At 42.7% G+C, this 25,063-nt stretch overlaps 1 protein-coding gene across 3 annotated transcripts in view; it reads left to right on the plus strand.

Moving 5' to 3' along the window:
* The first annotated feature begins 1,619 nt into the window (after positions 1–1,619).
* LOC115139576 (serine/threonine-protein kinase MRCK beta) overlaps positions 1,620–25,063 on the plus strand; it is a 142,137-nt gene continuing 118,693 nt past the window's right edge. For all 3 annotated transcript variants that reach the window (XM_029677119.2, XM_029677120.2, XM_029677121.2), the window contains exons 1-2: positions 1,620–2,538; positions 13,328–13,419. In XM_029677119.2, coding sequence (XP_029532979.1) covers positions 2,364–2,538; positions 13,328–13,419 — 267 coding nt within the window. In that variant the 5' untranslated portion in view covers positions 1,620–2,363. The remainder of the gene's footprint in view (positions 2,539–13,327; positions 13,420–25,063) is intronic.

Below are 25,063 nucleotides of genomic sequence, written 5' to 3' on the forward strand. Positions count from 1 at the left end.
TATCAAAACATGTTTCTACAATTGATAAAATGAATGGTGAAAAAACTGTTGGAAACATTTCTGTGGTTGACCGCTAGGTTTTATCGGTATTATGACGCCTCCACTGTGGGGCTCAGTTGGGATGCAGCTACCCTCATTTCTCTTCAGTCTAGCCTGAGTCCATCAAAGAACAGGAAGTTAACAAAACAGAAAAGAAAATGTAAATATGTGGTTTTCAGCGATGGCTTTATGGGATAGCTAGCAACTTGTAAAAAATGACCCATTCCTATATGTAAGTGCTATTTTAATAGTAATATTAAATAATACACATTGGCTGTTAAGTCACATGACTGTTGACTTCCATTTATGTTTATTGGGATGGTAATGACGTTTGTTTTTGATTAGAATTATTAGGTGGAGGTCGCTAGCTACAATAGTGTCTTCAACCTAGCCTAGCTTTAAGTTAGCTAGCTAGCTGCTCTGCAGTGCAAGCTAGCTTGACTTGCTATAAAGTTAAAGAAACAAGTTGAGGAAAAAGTAACTAAACAAAACATGTTTTATTATCACCTGAAACAATATTTGTATCATGTCTTGAATAAAAAGGTCATATTTTGCAATCTCCCAAAATAAATGCAATCTCTGATGAGAGACAGGCTCTCCTCCAGTGGTGTGTATGGAATGGGATGGGTAATTGTTTACAAGTTGCTAGCTATCCCATAAAGCCATCCCATGAAGCCCACAGTAGATGCATCAAAACAGCACCCCATATAAAAAAATGTATCTTCCGTCTCTCTGTGTTTCATCATTTTCCTTCTATTCACAAGAGGCTGAATGTAAACTCACTGGAGAAAGCATCCATCTCTGTATGTGAAGCCCATTTATCTGATGCTGTCTGGTCAAAAATAATATGATATTGTTACATTGAATACAAGGGAAGCCAGCGAGCATTTGGCTTCTCATGATATATATATTTTTTTACAATAGCCAATCAATGTTGCGCTAATCTGAGAATATGAATGATCCTGGTGCACCAAAAAAAAGGGTAAAGGGAAGCCAATTTGGCTTCACACCAATCACATCACCTCAAAAGCCAAAAGTCATTTACAGAAAAAACTTTAGGCCTATGGTAATGACATTTGTTTTTGATTATAATTATTAGGTGGAGGTCGCTAGCTACAATAGTATCAAGGCACAGTGTCAAGGCATATGTACTAACAGGTTATAGAGGAAACAACACAATTATAACAACACATAGATTGTAATATGGCCCCTTTTCCTGGTTTAGCTTCACATGTGATTTTGCACGCTCTCCTCCAATTTGCATAACAAACACTACACTTCTCCATTCAGGTTCAGCAGTGGGGCAAGACTCCATGAAGATGACTGACCTAAGATGTAATGACATACGTTACGATGTAAACGGGCACAAGACTCCGTGAAGATGACGTAAGGCGTAATGAAAAGCGTCACGATGTGTACAGGGCATTATTTGATGTGTATATTTTTTGACAGGCAAATACCCAAAAAGCGTTCCATATTAAAGCACCATTGCTCCCAGTGTCCGTCAATCATAGAATGACGTCACCTATCCATTGCGTTTCCGGTGTGGGTAGGCAGGGGGCTCCATATTCCCTGGTCTCGACTCTTCTGCAAACTAGGGAGAGACAAGGCTGGACATGGCTTCAGCTCCGTTGTGAGTCACACCGGCTACTGTTGGATGCTATTAAGAAAAAATGGTTTAATCTACGAAAAGACAGCCACTCCACAATTTTGTGTGTATACCCCTCTTTAGCAGTGTTGAAGAAGATGTATTGGGAATGCGAATGAGTAGATAATCCGACCGGTCAACCTGAGATTCGACGGGAGGAAAACCCGACATCACTTGTCGGGATTAAAGCAAATGGGACCCACTGAGCCTCGAGTCTGAGTGAAGGGAACATGGTGGCGACGCTTAGAAGAAGGCAAATCCATGGATAAACATTGTTTATCAAAATGTCCGTCTTTTCTTTTTTCTAGCTAGCTAAATTGGAGTTTGGGATTTCAGGGGTGTATTCATTAACTCTAACGTTAACTATGTATTGTTTAAGCACTAGACGGAAGCAAACAGTGCAAACTAAACGGGGAGGGACCCACTTGAATTTTGTCGAATAGAAACTCGTTTTCCTTTCAAAACGTTTCATTTTGGAGTGAGTGGTTTTTGTTTCAAAACGTTTTGCAACATACTCGGCATAATGAATACACCCAAATGCTCCACTTTGGGAAAATAAATCTTTACTTTTTCGGTTGCGCTTGAAGGGGGTAGGGTTAGATTTCTTCTTCCATACCAACCCGGGGAGCGGTTTTTCGACTAAGAGTGGTAACTATCTTCGCTCATTGATAGAAAAATGTCAGCGAAGGTACGCCTGAAGAAGTTGGAGCAATTGCTCTTGGACGGAACCCAAAAGAACGCAAATTCACTGAGCGTGGAGACCCTTCTGGATATACTGATATGTTTGTACAACGAATGCAGCAACTCTCATTTGAAACGAGAGAAACACGTGACGGACTTTCTGGAATGGGGTACGTTTTTACATTTGGTAACCTGCTCTGATTTCACGGTCTGTGACAGGGCTTGTGCTCTTTATGTGCAATTATACGTTCTCCGTTACTTGTAACCAATCTATGCGAACTCTGTATCTGACAAGCGAACTGCATTTCTGGCCTAGCTAAGAGTCAGTCATTTGGAATAATTACATAAAGCTCTAGCATACTCGCACTTAAACCAATTAGGCTACTTATATTTAAAAAATCATGGTACATTGTGCATATAGTTTGTGAAATAACCAATACCTTCATGATCATTATTTTGTCTATACCTCTTCACACTAAACATTCGTTTCTGAAATGTGGCCGGGTTAGTGTTCTCTTACAGAGGTGAATGTACTGTTTCTATTGGATTGCTTATCTATTGTGACTCGGTGTGTGTGGAATCAAAATACAAACAGAATGCACTCAAAAGGATTGTGTTTTGTCGGGGAAACCAGTTGCTGATTTTGACCCTCCTTCAGCCTGTCCTATCAGGCACTGTTTACATTTTACTTGTCAGGGCTGTTCTACAAATGTGACCACATCTCCAATTTGAACCTCATATCCAAGGAATGGTGTTCAGAATCAGGTGAGGCTCATAACCTCGTGGTTTATAGTTTCCAGGTCAAGGGAAATTGAGGAATGTTCCAACTAAAATTGATTAATTTAGCCAAATAGGCCAATTGTTATTATTCAGAATGAATAACAAGCAAACTATTCTTCGTGACAGAATTCCTCATGTTTTATGTCAGGACCCCCCCCTCCTGCTCCAGTCCAGACACACAAACTGTAGTCCACCCTGGCCTTTGGGCTGCAGTCATTCGATACAATGAGAGGATTCTCTAACTTGGGCTTTTCATTGACGTCATTAATGAGATTACACCCCGGTGTGTCTGCTCCTGAAAATACGGTCGCTGTCATCAGAAGGTGCTACAACTCTGTTTTCACTGTCAAAGAGAGTCCAGTGCACCACTCCTCCTTGGGTCCTGGAACTATCTTAAGTCAGCATCCGATGAGGGGGGGGAGAGAGTATGGCTACACAGTTTCCTGCCCTACCACTGGATTCATCACATGGGCTCATTTGGTTTATCTTAGGCCTGTTTGTGAATGGTCCTTCAACCAGGGCAGCTAAAATGAGATCTACTGTCCTGTGGGTTTTCAGTCCAACCCTAATTTAACACACCTGATTCTACAAATTAGCTGCTTAACGAGCTGAATCAGATATGCTAAATTAGGGTTGGATTAGAGTCAAGTTTATTGCTGTGGTCTTGGTCAGATCGAACACCTCTGGGTTGTGTTCAGTCACCACAAAATGGGTGAAAGGTAGAGTGATATACACTACCGGTCAAAAGTTTTAGAACACCTACTCATTCAAGGGTTTTTATTTTTTTAAACTATTTTCTACATTGTAGAATAATAGTGTAGACATCAAAACTATGAAATAACACATGGAATCATGTAGTAACCAAAAAAGTTAAAAGAAATCCAAATATGTTTATTTGAGATGCTTCAAATAGCCACCCTTTGCCTTGATGACGGATTAGCACACTCTTGGAATTCTCTCAACCAGCTTCCTGAGGTATTCACCTGGATTTGCATTTCAAATAATACACTGCTAAAAAAAAACAAGGGAACACTAAAATAACACATCCTAGATCTGAATGAATGAAATATTCTTATTAAATACTTTTTTCTTTACATAGTTGAATGTGCTGACAACAAAATCACACAAATGATCAATGGAAAACCAATTTATCAACCCATGGAGGTCTGGATTTGGAGTCACACTAAAAATTAAAGTGGAAAACCACACTACAGGCTGATCCAACTTTGATGTAATGTCCTTAAAACAAGTCAAAATGATGCTCAGTAGTGTGGGTGGCCTCCATGTGCCTGTATGACCTCCTTACAATGCCTGGGCATGCTCCTGATGAGGTGGCAGATGGTCTCCTGAGGGATCTCCTCCCAGACCTGGACTAAAGCATCCGCCAACTCCTGGACAGTCTGTGGTGCAACGTGGCGTTGGTGGATGGAGCGAGACATGATGTCCCAGATGTGCTCAATTGGATTCAGGTCTGGGGAACGGGCGGGCTAGTCCATAGCATCAATGCCTTCCTCTTGCTGACACACTCCAGCCACATGAGGTCTAGCATTGTCTGGCATTAGGAGGAACCCAGGGCCAGCCGCACCAGCATATGGTCTCACAAGGGGTCTGAGGATCTCATCTCGGTACTTAATGGCAGTCAGGCTACCTCTGGCGAGCACATGGAGGGCTGTGCGGCCCCCCAAAGAAATGCCACCCCACACCATGACTGACCCACTGCCAAACCGGTCATGCTGGAGGATGTTGCAGGCAGCAGAACGTTCTCCACTGCGTCTCCAGACTCTGTCACGTCTGTCACATGTGCTCGGTTCACCAACTACTTTGCAGACAGAGTTCAGTGTGTCAAATCGGAGGGCATGCTGTCCGGTCCTCTGGCAGTCTCTATGGGCGTGCCACAGGGTTCAATTCTCGGGCCGACTCTTTCCTCTGTATATATCAATGATGTTGCTCTTGCTGCGGGCGGTTCCATGATCCACCTCTACGCAGACGACACCATTCTGTATACTTCCGGCCCGTCCTTGGACACTGTGCTATCTAACCTCCAAACGAGCTTCAATGCCATACAACACTCCTTCCGTGGCCTCCAACTGCTCTTAAACGCTAGTAAAACCAAATGCATGCTTTTCAACCATTCGCTGCCTGCACCCGTACGTACGCCCGACTTGCATCACCACCCTGGATGGTTCCGACCTAGAGTATGTGGACATCTATAAGTACCTAGGTGTCTGGCTAGACTGTAAACTCTCCTTCCAGACTCATATCAAACATCTCCAATCTAAAATCAAATCTAGAGTCGGCTTTCTATTCCGCAACAAAGCCTCCTCCACTCATGCCGCCGAACTTACCCTAGTAAAACTGACTATCCCTACCGATCCTCAACTTCGGCGATGTCATCTACAAAATAGCTTCCAATCTCAACCACACTGCCCTAACCCATCTGGACAAGAGGAATACCTATGTGAGAATGCTGTTCACCGACTACAGCTCAGCATTTAACACCATAGTACCCTCCAAACTCGTCATCAAGCTCGAGACCCTGGGTCTCGACCCCGGTCTACAAAAAAACAATTGAGGTCTTGGCTGGTTTCTTTTGACTTTCCCATGATATCAAGCAAGGAGGCACTGAGTTTGAAGGTGTACCTGTGGATGCATTTCAAGGCCTATCTCCAATAGGCTAATCGACATCATTTGAGTCAATCACAAGCTTCTAAAGCCATGACATAATTTTCTGTCATTTACCAAGCTGTTTAATGGCACAGTCAATTTAGTGTATGTAAACTTATGACACCGTGAATTATAAGTGAAATAATCTCTGTAAACAATTGTTGGAAAAATGACTTGTGTCATGCACAAAGTAGATATCCTAACCGACTTGCAAAAACTATAGCTTGTTAAAAATACATTTGTGGAGTGGTTGAAAAACAAGTTTTAATGACCTATGTGTGTGAACTTCCGATTTCAACTGTAGGTGCCTAACTTTATGCTAGGCTAGTGGTTAGGGTTACATTTAGAAGCTAGTTTAAATGGTTAGGGTTATTTATGCTAGGGGCGGCAGGGTAGCCTAGTGGTTAGAGCATTGGACTAGTAACCGGAAGGTTGCAAGTTCAAACCCCCGAGCTGACAAGGTACAAATCTGTCGTTCTGCCCCTGAACAGGCAGTTAACCCACTGTTCCTAGGCCATCATTGAAAATAAGAATTTGTTCTTAACTGACTTGCCTGGTTAAATAAAGGTAAGTCAAATTTTCAAAAATAAAATGGGTAAGGTGATAGTTAGCGGAAGGGTTCGCTAACATGCTATGTAGCTCAAGTTGTAAGTAATTGAAAAGGCTAAAGTTGTCCGTGAGGAGATTCGGTTATATACGCCCACCCATCCACGCGGACCAATCAGCCTACTTTAGTTTTTGCGTTAAGAAACCATGTCTAATGTAACTGTACCAAACGTAACCTAACATACTAATTATAGTGTCCTGGATTTACGTTTACGATGTTACGTCTGAGACCAGGCTGGCAGAGTAGGCAGGCCAGCTCAATGGAGAGAGGCAGAAGCCTGCTCATACAGTGCATTCGGGAAGTATTCAGAATGTTACTTTACAGCCTTATTCTAAAAAGTATTAAATGTTTTCCCCTCATCAATCTACACCCAACACAATACCCCATGATGACAAAGCATCATCCTCCCGTGCTCCAATTTGTGTGCTCTGAGCACGGTAGTATGCATTTTGAGAAACACTGTGAGAGAATCTGACTAGTAGCTTAGCATTTGAAGCAAACTCAAACATTGAAAAACAACCTAATTGTGAACAAAACAATGTAAATCACCAAGACTTTAAAGTCAATTAGACCAACTTTTATGCCTGTGCCAGCTCTTCTAAAAAGGGATCTTCACCACTTAAATCAGTGAGCACAGCACCCCATCTATGCAGTGTTCCTGCACGTCAGGGGATATATATATATATATATATACACACACACACACACACACACACAGGGGCAAAAAAGTATTTAGTCAAATCAAATTTATTTATATAGCCCTTCGTACATCAGCTGATATCTCAAAGTGCTGTACAGAAACCCAGCCTAAAACCCCAAACGGCAAGCAATGCAGGTGTAGAAGCACGGTGGCTAGGAAAAACTCCCTAGAAAGGCCAAAACTTAGGAAGAAACCTAGAGAGGAACCAGGCTATGTGGGGTGGCCAGTCCTCTTCTGGCTGTGCCGGGTGGAGATTATAACAGAACATGGCCAAGATGTTCAAATGTTCATAAATGACCAGCATGGTCGAATAATAATAAGGCAGAACAGTTGAAACTGGAGCAGCAGCACGGCCAGGTGGACTGGGGACAGCAAGGAGTCATCATGTCAGGTAGTCCTGGGGCATGGTCCTAGGGCTCAGGTCCTCTGAGAGAGAGAAAGAAAGAGAGAAGGAGAGAATTAGAGAACACACACTTAGATTCACACAGTCAGCCACCAATTGTGCAAGTTCTCCCACTTCAAAAGATGAGAGGCCTGTAATTTTCATCATAGGTACACTTAAACTATGACAGACAAAATGAGGGAAAAAAATCGAGAAAATCACATTGTAGGATTTTTACTGAATTTATTTGCAAATGATGGTGGAAAATAAGTATTTCTGTCTGGGAACCCATGCTTTGGTAATGATGATGGATGGGGTGTACAGTCTGGCCCATACTGAAGGGAGCAGGAGAGATTTACTGCTGTAGATTGAGTTGACTTTGGGTAGTGCTGCACATCCATCAGGGTCAGATTCTGAGTAGGGCTGCCAGTCCAAGACGGTTGGAAGCGGTCTTCACGTTCCTGCTCTGTCACCGGTAGCCTATGTCATGGCTTCGGTGTTGGAAAGTACTGACTGACTTTTGCCATCAATCCCTCTAGCCAGGACAGCGGAGTCAATCACCACCTTCCGGAGACACCTGAAACCCCACCTCTTTAAGGAATACCTAGGATAGGATAAAGTAATCCTTCTCACCCCCCCCCCACTTAAAAGATTTAGATGCACTATTGTAAAGTGGCTGCTCCACTGGATGTCATAAGGTGACTGCACCAATTTGTAAGTCGCTCTGGATAAGAGCGTCTGCTAAATGACTTAAATGTAAATGTAATGTAAATGTAGGCTATATCATCCTGTTACATCTGCGATTTATTACCTCCGCCCTCTGAGTCCTGTTCAGTTTAGGTGTCCTGTTTAAGATGACAACATACTTTTAGGCTAATGTTTCATATAGACGGATGAATGAAATACATCTCGGGCGAGGGGAATTAAGTTAAATATACTTAAATTATATTTAAAGCTTCCTCTTTAACATCTTGCAGTGCACGTCCACAAATCGTAGTTGCGGTTGACATGAATGGCATTCGTTTAAGGCTACCAGTAATCTATTTAATTAGGAGACAATGGTTCTTCTTTCCATCAGTGTGAACAGCTGATGCCTCTGTCACTGGGCTGCCCGTTCTCCAAGTGGCACTCTGTCCTGTGCCAAGCGTATACCCTCTGGATCTGTACGGGAGCCTAAAGCAGCTGTCAAAGCGGCAGGCACCCTCCTGCATACTGAACATTCTATGGCGTAAAGAACGACCAACTACCTAAGGGGTTCAAAGACACTGGCTGCTAGAATTGTTGAAGTACTCTATGTACTGAATACATTTTTCCAAAGCAGCTCAGTGTAGGCAGAGACCTAATTAGAGTTTGAGCTATGAATGAAAAAGCACTGCTCTCTACATTTCCATTCGCGCTATTGTGATGTTTGCCAAAAAAGTGCAAGTAATTTCATGACTGTTGCGGAGATCCTATAAAAAGTACATTAATACAAAGCTTCTGTAGCTGGTGTTTCACTTTCCGCATGGAATCATTCTGATTGCCGGTGATGGGAGTTTATTGTAATTGACAAGATGGGGCTTGCGTGAATTACAGAAATAACACATCATTTAGGCTGAGGATATGAAAGTCCGGTCTTTGCCTTCAAAGGGTTTAGCTAGAATCATGTTGGCACTTCAATCGACATAGGACGCCTGATGGTTGTGTGGAGACACTAGCGTGCAAGTAATTTTCGTTGTCACTTTCCTTATTACTAACAAGGCCCACATGTCGGCCTTTCACTGTCGCTCTCTTGGTATGCTTATGCAGAGCGTCAAATCGAGATTATAATCTGAGAGCTCATTTCATAATGCTGGTTTACGTAATCGTTCAGGCAATCCAGTGTTTGGGTGATTGGTGGGTGGTCACTTGGCCCTCTGCTATCTGCTCTGTCAAGGGGACACTGCCTACCCACATTTTTATTGGTTAAGTAAATCCTCACCACCTCACCTTGAATGCTGCGAGGGACCAATCACATCAGAGATTTAAAAAGAAAACCTAACAGGGACCTGAAGGCAAAGGGTGCGCTCAGTTTAAGTTGTCAAAATCATCAGTGCTAATGGTCCACAGTTTTTAGCATGCACGTTTGTTACATTTTGTGGTAGCCATTACTCCACACTTCATGTGTGTATCGTGACCCTTTTGTGAGCTCCATTGCCGAGCCGTGAACCCGTCATTCTGCGTGTAGGCTATGAAGGATCTGCCACAGGAGGGAATGAACGTCTCGTCTGTTTAAATGAACACCGTCGAGAGGCAGGTTGCTCCCTCTGTTTAGAGAAAAAGGCTTGGGAGTGATAAACGCACTCTACACAGGATCGGTCTGCATGTCCTCATATGGCGAGGAGTGCTGCAGATTGGCTCCTCGCAGGCCCTGCTTGGGTCGGTGCCAGCCCTCCCGCAGAGCCTTGTAAACCGGGGAGGAGGGTTGGAGAGATGGGGTACAGTGCTCAGTTTGTGGCTGTGTTGTGAGGTCTGTTGGCCATACTGGCTCATGACTTCGTCTGCTGGTTTGTCTGTTTTGACCAGATCACTGTGGAGACAGGTTTATTTTCCAAATAAGCATGCTCTATTAGACTTGGCTGCCGTTTCCCAAATAGTTTATGATGGAGTTAAGGCATATTTATACAGAATAAAGTGTCAGCACTTGGAAGCTAGGGATGGGCACGATTAATCGACTATCTGAACGGGCCTATTTTAACAATGGAAAGACTGTCTAAATTAAATAATTATCTCTATGACATTTGAAATTCAAAACTTGTATGACAGACATACCGTAGCATAAATCAAATGTATTTATATAGCCCTTCGTACATCAGCTGATATCTCAAAGTGCTGTACAGAAACCCAGCCTAAAACCCCAAACATCAAGCAATGCAGGTGTAGAAGCACAGTGGCTAGGAAAAACTCCCTAGAAAGGCCAAAACCTAGGAAGAAATCTAGAGAGGAACCAGGCTATGTGGGGTGGCCAGTCCTCTTCTGGCTGTGCCGGGTGGAGATTATAACAGAACATGGCCAAGATGTTCAAATGTTCATAAATGACCAGCATGGTCGAATAATAATAATAATAATAAGGCAGAACAGTTGAAACTGGAGCAGCAGCACGGCCAGCCTACACAGGCTGTAGCCTACACAGGTTTCACGCGCTTGTTGTTATTGTCGGGCATTCAAAGTGACACTAGGCTACAGTCGGGCTCCATGTGTAGCTATCAATGTCAGATCTCTAATCAATGCAAAATGGAATTAAAATTACAGAACTCAATTGGCTAAATGAGGAGTAGGCTACAACAAGCAACCATCAGGTAGGTCGTTTTTAAAATTTGAATAAAGTTGTAGACAAGGACAAAGTGCAGCACAATATGGCTGGCTATCTTTGTTAGCTTCGATTTGAAGCAGTCAAGAGAAGCACTACCAGATGGGATGATGGATAATGTATGGGATCTACAAGTTTGTTTCACTTGCACCAGTCTGCATGGCTCTCTCCCTCCTGTGTGTAATTGACCGGCCCCAGCCCATCCCCCGCTCTGATGTAAGCAGAGCTCCCAAGTCAGCAGGCTGCACATCAAGCTAGTTCCCAACTTTTAACCTCTTCAGTCGACCCTCTACTTTTTTGAACATTCTGTTAAAAATCGCGCAACATTTCAGCGCCCTGCTACTCATGCCAGGAATATAGTATATGCATTTGCTTAGTCTGTGTGGATAGAAAACACTCAGACGTTTAAAAAACTGGTTAAATCACTGCTGTGGCTTTACCAGAACGGCATTTACATCGAAAAGCACAGGAAAAACTGATCACTGAAAATGGGGAAAATATATCCATGCGCTACTTGAACCCATTGATAAACGTGAACCACAATTAATTGACTGAGGTTGCAGTACCTACAGCTTCCACAGGGTGTCTAGAGTCTTGTCATTTCCCTTCGAGTTTTTTCTTGGTCAAACACATACAGGACACCGTATCTAATCCGGTCTAGGACCGGATATTTTCGTTGAGTTTCTAGCCGGACATTTTTCCAGACGGACAGCTAATGATCTTTACATCGCCTCCTGATTAATTTTATCGCTTATTAACGTTTACTAATACCTAAAGTTGCATTACAAACGTATTTCGAAGTGTTTTGTGAAAGTTTATCGTCGACTTTTTGAATTAAAAAAAATGACGTTACGTTTTGAAACTATGTTTTCGTTTATCACACAGTCTACATATAACGATATCTAGGCTTTATATGGACCGATTTAATCGAAATAAAGACCCAAATAGTGTTTATGGGACATCTAGGAGTGCCAACAAAGAAGATGGTGAAAGGTAATGAATGTTTTCTATTTTATTGTGCGGTTTGTGTAACGCCGAAATGCTAATTATTTTGTTTACGTCCCCTGTGGGTCTTTTGGGGTGTTGCATGCTATCAGATAATAGCTTCTCATGCTTTCGCCGAAAAGCATTTTAAAAATCTGACTTGTTGCCTGGATTCACAACGAGTGTAGCTTTAATTCGATACCCTGCATGTGTATTTTAATGAACTTTTGAGTTTTAACTAATACTATTAGCATTTAGCGTAGCGCATTTGCATTTCCAGAGCTCTAGTTGGGACGCAAGCGTCCCGAGTAGAAGCAACAGGTTAAACATGTATTTTGACTATCTGGGTTTCCGAAAACATTTCATGATTATTGAAATAGTGATATTTTAAATACCCATCCCTATTGAAAGCCTAAGTAACATTTTCAATGCGGTTGGTAACATTGCCACAAACCCTCTTTGATCCCATTTTGTATGTAACACATCAGCATAACAGACAAAGATAAGTTGTCACCTTCTTTCTATTCATTGGATAATGTTGTCAAATGGTCTAATGTAAAACATCATGGTCTTTTGAAATTTGTGTGTAACAACGTGTGGATATTCACACAGGTTCGTCCTATGGTTGAGAAACTGAGGAACACAGACCGACTGCTCGTGCTTCATGCATGGCTCATGTGAGCGAACTGCTATACTAAAACAGATTCACCTAACATGATACAACAGGGACATTATATGATGGTGTAATGTGAGTGAACTGCTATACTAAAACAGATTCATCTAACATATGATACAACAGGGACATTATATGATGGTGTAATGTGAGTGAACTGCTATACTAAAACAGATTCATCTAACATATGATACAACAGGGACATTATATGATGGTGTAATGTGAGTGAACTGCTATACTAAAACAGATTCACCTAACATATGATACAACAGGGACATTATATGATGGTGTAATGTGAGTGAACTGCTATACTAAAACAGATTCATCTAACATATGATACAATAGGGACATTATATGATGGTGTAATGTGAGTGAACTGCTATACTAAAACAGATTCACCTAACATATGATACAATAGGGACATTATATGATGGTGTAATGTGAGAGAACTGCTATACTAAAACAGATTCATCTAACATATGATACAACAGGGACATTATATGATGGTGTAATGTGAGAGAACTGCTATACTAAAACAGATTCACCTAACATATGATACAACAGGGACATTATATGATGGTGTAATGTGAGTGAACTGCTATACTAAAACAGATTCACCTAACATATGATACAATAGGGACATTCTATGATGGTGTAATGTGAGTGAACTGCTATACTAAAACAGATTCACCTAACATATGATACAACAGGGACATTCTATGATGGTGTAATGTGAGTGAACTGCTATACTAAAACATGATACAACAGGGACATTCTATGATGGTGTAATGTGAGAGAGGTGTATGCCCAGAGTTAATTTTTCCCCATTTTGTTATTGCAGTGAAGCCGTTCACCACCACCGTGAAGGAGATGCGTCTGCACAGGGAAGACTTCGAGATGCTCAAGGTGATCGGCAGGGGAGCATTTGGCGAGGTAAGAGTGCCTGAAACAACCAGTCATGCTTCAATTCAGTATAAAGCTTTATTGGCATGAAATGCATGGGTTACCCTGTCACTATCGTGAGTGGAAAAGCTTTGATGAGAGCCAGAGAGGAGGTATGCCAAAGTTTTTCAAATGTTTTCAGATGTCCCAGGGCCATCTTGTCCCCGCCCCAGGGCCGTCTAGTCCCCGTCCCGTCTAGTCCCCGTCCCATCTAGTCCCCACCCCAGGGCCGTCTAGTCCCCGTCCCGTCTAGTCCCCGCCCCAGGGCCGTCTAGTTCCCGTCTAGTCCCCGTCCCGTCTAGTCCCCGTCCCGTCTAGTCCCCGCCCCAGGGCCGTCTAGTCCCCGTCCCGTCTAGTCCCCGTCTAGTCCCCGTCCCAGGCCTATCTATTTTGTAGATCCATATAACTTGCAGATCATATTCAGTGATGATATTTTGTGTTATCCACCTCATACGTCGCTATGGGCACAAACAAACAACGGAAGTGATGGATTCGACTTTGGCTTTACTTCCCTACTGCAGTGTGCCGGTGGCAAACTTCCTGAGTAAAAGTGTTAGGTTAGATTAGGACCTAATGAATATATTAAAATTGACAGACTTTCTTATATGACCTAATTCTTGCATGTTGCGTTTTTATTTTAGTTCAGTTTATTTGACTTATTTCCCCCTGACCCTACCACCGCGCCCCTAATTGGAGTAAACTAATGGACAATGACACTTGGGCTTCTACTCCCAGCTAATACACACTTCATACATTTGACATTAGTTAGCTTATTTTTAGTCCCTCTCTGAACACCATCCAGGTTTGATTTCTATTTGACATTTTCCAGCTGTGCGGTGTTGTTTCACAAAAGCTCTGAGCCTTTCTATTCTCATAGTTTCTACTGATTGTAAATGAAAGATACACATTTTTGCTAAGAGTGTTTATTATATTATTGACTATGATGTTTCAAATCACCCAGCAGTGCTATTTGCAGAGTTAGCTCCAGATAAATGTTGTAATTCTTCAGCCATTCCTGAACGGGGCGGCAGGGTAGCCTAGTGGTTAGAGCGTTGGACTAGTAACAGGAAGGTTGCGAGTTCAAACCCCCGAGCTGACAAGGTACAAATCTGTCGTTCTGCCCCTGAACAGGCAGTTAACCCACTGTTCCTAGGCTGTCATTGAAAATAAGAATTTGTTCTTAACTGACTTGCCTGGTTAAAAAAAGGTAAAAAAATACAAAATAAACCTATCAAAAACAAGCTACATATGGACAGTACCAAAACAAATGACCTAATGTTTCTGTCTCTTCGTAGAAAAATCTGCAGAGCTGGGATGCTTGTATCCCCCATATATATACCATTCTATTGGTTTCAAGAATTTTGTATTATAATTTAAATTGAAAAACTAAGTTTCGTATCCGGCGTCGTTTTGTGTATCAGTTAGTAAACCATGTGCTATGGAATCGGTATATCAAGAATCTCTTCCCAACTTTTTTGCAATCTATATGGCCAAGCTTTTTTGTCATTACATTTAATTGGGGTACTTTTTTATTTATCACAATTGTCTTTTAAAGACCAAAATTGGTTAATGCAGGGTCGACAGACAAGTTCCTTACTTTCTCACTCTTCCACTTGCCTCTTCCATTTTTGCAGCAATGCTGCAATTAGTTAGTTGTAATTTTTGGTAGAGCAGACATTTCAATATATTTTTGTTTGTGAAATACTTACATATTGTGAAATACTTACGTATTCCAACAATGTAGAGAGAAAAATAGAAAAATAATACATACACAATGACTAATGATAACTTTGCTATAAACACAGGGTACCAGTGTATATAGATAATAAAACAGTAGCAGCAGCGTATGTGGGTCAAACGAGTTGGAGCAATGCAGTTAGTTCAGGTAGCTATTTGATTAACTATTTTAGCAGTCTTCTGGCTAAGGGATGGAAGAAGCTCTTCAGGGGCCTGTTGGTTCCAGACTTGGTACATTGGTACCGCTTGCCGTGCGGAAGCAGAGAACAGTCTGTGGTAGCTGGATTCTGACCTTGTTTAGGGCATTTTTTATTTGATATAGAGGTCCTGGATGGCAGGGAGCTCGGCCTTGGTGATGCACTTGGCCGTATACACTACCCGCCGTAGTGCCTTGCGGTCGGATGCCAAGCAGTTTCCATACCAAGCGGTGATGCAGCCAATCAATGGCCAGTCCATTAGCTGCTCCGGCCCACAGATGGAAACCCCTGTCTGTGTCCCAAATGGCACCCTATTGTTAAGTTCATGTTTTAAGTAGCCCAATACTTCTGTAATTACAGCGCTGTCCCTCTGTTGTTAGTGTGCTTGCTCAGAAGTCACTGTTGGACCGGGCCTGAGTGTAATGGCCATTATGTACTGTGCTGATACTGTGAAGTAAACGTTATTCAAGTGGAACCTGATCATCGCGTCATTTGGCGTTGAACATTGGTAGCAGAGGATGCCTAATAACAATGTGCCACCTTGCTTCGACGAGAAGAGGTCGTGTGAAAGTTTGGAATTGAACTTGGAATCTGGACGCGAGTTACCAATCTAGACAAGAAAAAATGAGCACTTGCGATTATATTATAGTTCAAGGGTAGCCTGAGAGATACAGCACTGCGCCAATAACGGATGGAATCCAAGTGAGTTACGTGGCATACTATACTGATCAGCAGAGAAATGGCGCGAACAAGTCACGTTCTTAAGACAGCCAGACAAGGGCTCCATTGCCTGGAACCAATCCACTGGAACATTTGAAGGAGATCAAAAATGTGCAATTTGTCAAAGCACTTACCATTTGGTTTGAAGACTGTCCGCATAAAAACAAACAACTTAAACTAACAGAGGAAAATGTAAGCACTGAGAGAGCAGTATAACATTACACTGTTATAAAACAAATGTTTCAGATACCAAGATTTTTTATAGTTGAATCCTTAGGATATGCTGTGATTGATACTGCATGAACACGCACAGTGTGTGATTTTAAAAAAATTACCTGATAGCTATGTCAGTGAATTAAATCGGAAGGATGTTCAAAATATGATTTGACCTTAACCAGTCCGGTTTCAAGGCAGCTCAGTCAGACTCTCTCTCCACTGTTCTCAACCTCCTTCTCGATCTATCTGCAGCCATTGACACCGTGAACAATCAGATCCTCCTCTCCACCCTCTCAGGGTTGAGTGTCTCAGGCTCTGCACTCTCCTGGATTGCATCCAACCTGGCAGGCTGTTCCTACCATGCAGCGTGAAGAGTATTTGTGTCTGTACCATGTGCTCGCTCTACTGGTGTCCCCCAGGGCTCGGTTCTGGGCCCCCTCATTTATCTTTACATCAATTTCTCTGCTCTGTCATATCCTCACATGGTCACTCATCATTGCAATGCAGATGACACAACTACTTTTCTCCTTCCCCCCAACCTTCCTTATTCTCCCATGTCATCCCGCTATTCCGAATACTCCACTGGTTTCCAGCCAACGCATGCATCATCTTCAAGACCCTGGTGCTTGCCTAGGGAGCAGCAAGGAGAACTGTCCCTCCTTACCTTCAGGCTATGCTTAAACCCTACACCCCAACCCGAGCACTCTGTTCCGCCACCTCTGGTCTCTTGGCCCTCCCACCCGTATGGGAGGGCAGTTCGTGCCCAGCAATGCTGCCCTACCTCTTTGAAGGGTATCTTAAATAACTCTCATGGCACCCTGACACACAAATTGGTTATTCTAAGTGTCACATTGAAACAGAGGTGGTTCCTGCAGATATCTCCTTACTATTAAGCAAGACTTCCTTCAAGAAGGCAGGAGCTGTACTAAACATGGAAAATGACAAGGCAGGGATGTTTAAACACCCAGTGTCCCGTGAACATACTACCTCAGGACACTATTGTGTACATTTTTTTACAGTCACAGAGCACATGGATGTTCTGACAGTCACAGAGCACATGGATGTTCTGACAGTCACAGAGCACATGGATGTTCTGACAGTCACAGAGCACATGGAGGTTCTGACAGTCACAGAGCACATGGAGGTTCTGACAGTCACAGAGCACATGACCACAGAGTGAAAATACGGCTGAAAGTATTGTTGAAACTTCAGAAACAGTTTGGACATGCTACAGTTGACAGACTTCAGAAATTAATCAGCGGTACTGGGAGTAATGATGAGAGTATTTCTATTCAATGGCAGATAGTGAGCATGTCAATGAAACAACAGGCCAGAAGTACAAAAAAAACCTAAGCCCAGACCAGTTTTTTTCAGTGCTGGATGCCTTGTGAACACAAAGAAACCCAGTGACGTCATCAAGCACTTCATTCATTACTGGATAAGTGTGCGTGGCCCTGCCCCAGAAATTGACAATGGAGAAGAGTTCAATAATAATGAAATGGCAGACTAATTCAACATGGAAATAAAAACTGCTGCATCCAGTCCATGGAGTACTGGACTTGTGGAGAGACATAATCAAAGACTCAGAGATTATGCTGGAAGTGATGCAAGACAATGAATGTGACTGGGAAACAGCCCTAGATTGGGAGCTGATGGCAAAGAACTCCATGCACAATGTGCCTGGCTACAGCCCATACCAGCTAGTGTTCAGGCAGAACCCTAATCTTCCCACTGTACTAGTTGACGAGCCACCAGCAACCAGAAGCTTTACTCAAGCTGACACTTTCTGTTACTGAGTGTCTTTAGGAGCACAAGATCCGATGCTTCTTTTTATAGTCAGTCACAGAATCCGCTGGGGGACTGCACCTTTCAGCACTACATGCAGCGGGAAAGGCATTCACTGAAGAGGTGTTCAGAGAGAATTTGCAGGGCTCTGTAAACAATTCTGTCCCACAGATGAGAAGTACGAGACTGGAGACAAAGTGTACCACAAATGAGTTGACTGTCGAGTGGAAAGGACCCGGAGTCGTTATTGGCCAATATGGCGATATTTGTGAGGCACAGAGGCACCATTGTCTGGGTGCACCACTGAAGATTGCAGAAGTTAAATAAATGATCAACAAGTTGGAAGGGCTGTTGCTGAGAATCTGCATATCGAAAAGGTCACCGACACAAACCTACCAGATGTCGCATCCACTGATATGGACACTGAAACTGACACAGGAAATGGAGCAGAGACCTTCAACCATGACACAGGTAATACTTTTGAGGAAAACATTGAACAGCAGGCACATGTTAAAACATGGTTGTTCCAATCTGAAAACTGCACAAACTGTTAAATGCATGGACAGAGAAAGTGGTATTCCACACACAGCAACATTCGAGCAGAAAAACATTCGACCAGAACTAGAACAACTTTCAGTACTCTGAACCAGCTGCCCTTTCTGTTACTGTGGTCAGTGGACCTGTCACTTGTAGATATTCTCAGAATTGAAACAATCTAGAATGACTGAATGACATTGATGAGGATGATGTCGTCGAAACAAATGACGTGTCATTTGACCTGCTTTAACAAGATGAGCTCAGTAATTGGAGGAAAGAAACTGAGGGTGTCAAAGACATTGGCCAAAAAAATATCTCAACACGGTGGATGTGTTCCCTTGAATAATTCTTTACTGGAATAGTGCCAAAAGCATGGCTAGAGGTTTTGAGGAGCTGGCAACTAAAGAACTCTCAAAAGACTCACCGACATGAGTCTGTGTCATTGACAGTGGTCTGGTAGAAAAAAAATGCATACTTAAACAACTTCTTGATGCACCCATCCCGTTAGCGGGATCATTTTCGTCAACATCCGCTGAATTGCAGAGCGCCAAATTCAAAATTAAATTACTAAAAATATAAAATGTTCATGAAATCACAAGTGCAATATAGCAAAACACAGTTTAGCTTGTTGTTAATCCACCCGGTGTGTCAGATTTCAATAAAGCTTGTCGGCAAAAGCTATCCAAGCGTTTATGTAAGGACATCTCTCTCAGTAGACAAAATATTACAAACAGCTAGCAGCCAAGTAGATTGGTCAGAAAAGCATTAAATTAAATCGCTTAACTTTGATGATCTTCGGATGTTTGCACTCACGAGATTCCCAGTTACACAATAAATGTTCCTTTTGTTCCATAAATATTATTTTTATATCCAAAATACCTACATTTGGTTGGCGCGTTATGTTCAGAAATCCACAGGCTCAAGCGGTCACGACATCGCAGACAAATTCCAAATAGTATCCGTAAAGTTCATAGAAACATGTCAAACGTTTTTTTGATAATCAATCCTCAGGTTGTTTTTACAATATATAATCGATAATATTTAAACCGGGACTGTAGCTTCTTCAATAGGAGAGGGAGAGAGTAATGTCTGCTCCAAGCTGTTGCGCATGCAAAACTCTGCTGGCACCCAGACACATCCACTGACGCGATGTGATCTTTCTCGCTAATTTTTCAAAATAAAATCCTGAAACTGTCTAAAGACTTCACACCATGGGGAAGCCATAGGAAAATGAATCTGGTTGATATCCCTTTAAATGGAGTGAAGGCAGGAAATGGAACAGAGAGCTTTCAGGAAAAACACTTCTGGGTTGGATTTTCCTCAATATCAGTTCTGTTATACTCAGACAATATTTTGACAGTTTTGGAAACTTTAGAGTGTTTTCTATCCTAATCTGCCAATTATATGCATATTCTAGCTTCTGGGCCTGGGAAATAGGCAGTTTAATTTGGGTACGTTTTTCATCCAAACATCAAACTACGGCCCCCTACACTCAACAGGTTAATTCTATGGACATAAGCTGCATTTCTGCAGGGAACATTGCTGTCAAGGGACATTCACACCCGACCTCTGCCTGAAGTTAAGGGTGAAGGAACTGTGGGAACTAAAGTGTGTGTATGGCCTGGAAGATGCATCACTCTACTGGTACAACAAAGTCAAGGCAACAATGCTGAGTACAGAAGGAAAAATGTCAAGTGGATCCTGCCGTCTTCTACTAGCTTGATCAAGACTGCAATGGCTGGAGTTCTCTCCTTTCATGTTGATGACATCATCTGTGGTGGCTCACAGACCACAACAGTGATTCCACACCGCAAAGCCATTTACCTGGACAGCTGTGAGGGGCGTGGCACTCTTTTTTTATGTTGTTTCAGTTGCCGGAATAATACTGATGCAACAGGAGAGGTACATCATGAATCTTCAACCCATCCATTTGGATTCTTCAAGAGCCATATAAAGAGACTCCTTCCTCCCTCTGCAATTGAAGCTGATCAGCTGAGGTCAAAGATGGGTCTAATTATATGGGTTGATAGACAGAGGAGACCTGACGTAATGTTTGATGGCTGCAACTTGGCATTCAACACAAAACATGCCACTGTACAAACCATGCATGAGGATAACAAAGTGGTTTGTAAACTGAAATCCGAACAAGTGACTAAGGTTTCAGCATGTGGGAAAAGATGACTCTGAAACTAGTTGTGCCTCCACCTTTATGTTTATGGAGGCACAAAAGGTGGACATCTAATTGTCTTATTGGGACGAGGAAGGAAGATTCTCACCTATCTGTTATCAAAGTATCAGCAGGGTTGTCAGGAGCACACTTGCTAGAAAACAACCTTGCTCCTGCAGATGGAATTGACAATGCAACATTGTTCTCAGAGCTTGACTAATTTAAAAAAATGTTAAATAAAATACCACTGGTGAGGCAAAAAGGCCTGTGGTGTGTGTCACTGACAGCTACTCCCTAGTTGATGCTGTCAACCAAGTCTGTGACAGAAAATAGTTCATTTTGAGATTAGCAGCGTCAAGGAACTTATTCTGGCTCTGAGAATCCAGCGGATTCTGTGGTCAGCTACAAAGGAACAGCTGGCTGACTGACAAAGTGTAATCCTGAAGGCACTCAGTAATGGAAAGTGGCAGCATGTGTAAAAATGTCACGTGACATTGCCACATGACCCATTGAAATGAGGGACTTGAATAATGCTTAGCCATTTAATTATTTGTTTTGTCTTTCAAGAAAAGTGTGAGAATAAGTTAAGTATCCTTAAACTTTTGTAATTACGCTGCTCTCTCGCTCTGTTATTAGTGTGGCTGTGCAGAGGTTACTGTTGGACCGGGCCTGAGCATAATGGCCGCTATGTACCGTGCTGTGAAGTAAACGTTGTTAAACTGGAACCTAGTCGTTGTGTCCTTTGGACTTAACGCTATTCCCTATATTGTAAGTGCAATACTTTTGACCAGAGGCCTATGGGCCCTGGTGCACTGCATAGGGAGGGAATAGGGTGCCATTTTGGATACAGCCCATCATTCATAGAATGTGAGGGAGTTTAACTGTGTGTGTGTGTGAGAGAGAGCGCGAAAGGGAGACAAAGATGGGGAAGAGTGTTTCCAATGTGTGTGTGTGTGTGTGAGAGCCTGTATCATTTTGTGTTCCTGCCTTGTCTCAGCTAGAAGTCCTCAGACTTGGACGACTACTTGGTACTATTTAAAATGCACACACACACACACACACCGAACACACGCTAGGCACAAGGAGGTCCGGACAACAGCCCTGCTTCCAGGAAATCCTCAGGAAAGGAATACCGTACCCAAGGGGAAACGCTGACCAAAATAGTGTTTCCCTTAACAGATAATGTCCCGTACACACGCGCACACTGATAACATGCCATTTCATTTAAACTGGGCAGGGCCACTTAAGTTCAGTCCAGTGCTTTGGCTGCTAGATAGGATGTGGTTTGTTTGCTATAAGGGCTGGTAACACTGCTAAAGTTCAAACTTGATGATACTTTTTGGGAATCCAATACTCAATACTCATGTCACTTTTTGCTAGTTAACACAATTCAACCATTTGTTATTGTCGATTTGAAAATATAAGACCTAGTTGTAAGCGCTAATTTAATACTTGGTAACTCACACACTTGTTACTTTGCACTTTCTCACAGTGAGTGTTTCTGTGTGAACAAGGCTGCAAGTCTCCACGTCTTGTAAGCTGTTGTTGTCGTCGACTCTGCCCTACCTCGCGCCCTCTGCAGTTTCCTGTGGGCTTGTAAGTTACACGATGCCTTTCCAGATAAACAGGAAATGCAGGCCAAACACTTATGATGGATAGTGCCTCTGTCTCTCTTACCACATTCAACAAAGTCCTTTTCAGGGAGAAATGGAGGTCAGAGAACCATCCCTCTCCGACTAATGCCAAAAAACTCACTCCGTCCTGACTGTTCCTTCCTCCCTTTGAAACTCACCCTGCATGACTTTTTAAAACAAGGGAGAGCAAGAACGAGGGTGATTAAAGTTAGAGGGAAAGAAGAGGGAAAGGGAACCAAGAGACGGGAGAAAAAGCCAGATAATCACAGAGTGATGTATGAGTAGAGGGAAAGGGAACCAAGAGACAGGAGAAAAAGCCAGATAATCACAGAGAGTGATGTATGAGTAGAGGGAAAGGGAACCAAGAGACAGGAGAAAAAGCCAGATAATCACAGAGAAAGCGAGGGGGGATAAGGGACCCAAGAGACGGGAGCAAACGTCAGATATTCAGAGAGCGAGGGGAAATAAGGGGGATACGGGAACCAAGAGACTGGAGCAAGCGTCAGATATTCAGAGAGCGAGGGGAAATAAGGGGGATAAGGGAACCAAGAGACAGGAGCAAACGTCAGATATTCAGAGAGTGAGGGAATTAAGGGGGATAAGGGAACCAAGAGACAGGAGCAAACGTCAGATATTCAGAGAGCGAGGGGAAATAAGGGGGATAAGGGAACCAAGAGACAGGAGCAAACGTCAGATATTCAGAGAGCGAGGGGAAATAAGGGGAATAAGGGAACCAAGAGATGGGAGCAAACGTCAGATATTCAGAGAGCGAGGGGAAATAAGGGGGATAAGGGAACCAAGAGACAGGAGCAAAAGACAGATCCTCACAGAGAGGGAGGGGAATTAAGGGGGATAAGGGAACCAAGAGACAGGAGCAAAAGACAGATCCTCACAGAGAGGGAGGGATGAGAAGAGGGAGCCAAGAGACTGGAGCAAAAGCCAGAATCACAGAGGGCGAGGGGAAAGAAGAGTGAAGGGGAAAATAATACAGAGACCAAGGGGGAAGGAGAACGCAGATGGATGCCAAAGTGGATTTGGTCCAACACAGACTAGACCGGCTACTCTGTGTGCGCAAGCGTTTTTTATTTATTTATTTTTTTACATGTATTTCAATCAGTTCACCCACACTGCTGGCACCTGTCAACCAGTGTTTGTGTTGCCAAACACTGGTCAGAAAGTATTCAGACCCGTTCACTTTTTCCACATTTTGTTACGTCACAGCCCTATTCTAAAATGGATTCAATAAAAAAAAAATCCCATCAATCTAACCACAATACCTCATAATGTCAGAGCGAAAACAGGTTTTTAGAGATGTTAGCATATTATTCAAATTAAAAAACATACCTTATTTACCTTATTTGCTATGCGACTCGAAATTGAGCGCATGTGCATCCTTTTTTCATTGATCATCCTTGAGATGTTTCTTCAACTTGATTTGAGACCACCTGTTGTAAATTCAATTGATTGGACATGATTTGGAAAGGCACACACCTGTCTATATAAGGTTTCACAGTTGACTGCATGTCAGAGCAAGTCAAGCCATGAGGTCGAAGGAATTGTCCGTAGAGCTCCGAGACAGGATTGTTTCGATGCACAGATCTAGGGAAGGGTACCAAAATATGTCTGCAGCATTGAAGGTCCCCAAGAACACAGTGGCCTCCATCATTCTTAAATGAAAGAAGTTTGGAACCACCACGACTCTTCCTAGAGCTGACCGCTCTGCCAAACTGAGCAATCGGGGGATAAGGCACCTAAAGGACTGTGATCGTGGGAAACAAGATTCTCTGGTCTGAATGCCAAGCGTCACGTCTGGAGGAAACCTGTCCTTGAGTGGCCAAGCCAGAGGCCGGACTTGAACCTAATTGAACATCTCTGGAGAGACTTGAAAATGGATGTGCAGCGATGCTCCCCATCCAACCTGACAGAGCTTGAGAGGATCTACAGAGAAGAATGAGAGAAACTCCCCAAATACAGGTGTGCCAAGCTTGTAGCGTCATAACCAAGTAGATTCTAATGCATGTAAATGATATTTCAAATGTATATTTTTATACATTTGCCAAAATGTCAACAATCGGGTGTTCCTTTGACATTATGGGATATTATGTGTATATTGATTAGGATAAAAAGTACTTTGATCAATTTTAGAATAAAGTAATGAAATGTGGAAAAGTCAAGGGGTCTGAATACTTTCCGAATGCTCTGTATTTTGAATGCTAGAGAGTGACTGCTAGAGAGAGTGACTGCTAGAGAGAGAGAGAGAGTGACTGCTAGAGAGAGAGAGAGTGACTGCTAGAGAGAGAGTGACTGCGAGAGAGTGCCCGTGCAATGATTTATAGCAATGATATTCGACTGATAAGCTGTATAAAACTCTGCAGCTGCCATAAAAAATGTTGAAGAATATAAGGTGACCCTGAAAGCCAGAAGGAGATGGGTAAATAAGACGCGCCGCCGGTCTTTACAGGCAATGCTGCAGCAAATGCAGCCTACCTGTCACAAGACCATGATGATACTGTAGGTCTACACACTGAGGTCTGTCCCCACCATGAGCATTCATCATGCAGAGGGCAGTAGTTATGCCGATTTAGACATCACTTATCATTTAAGTTCATGCTGTTCATATAAATCATTTATTCTAATTTACT

Source organism: Oncorhynchus nerka, linkage group LG13, assembly GCF_034236695.1.
Source record: "Oncorhynchus nerka isolate Pitt River linkage group LG13, Oner_Uvic_2.0, whole genome shotgun sequence".
In the NCBI taxonomy this organism is placed as follows: Eukaryota; Metazoa; Chordata; class Actinopteri; order Salmoniformes; family Salmonidae; genus Oncorhynchus; species Oncorhynchus nerka.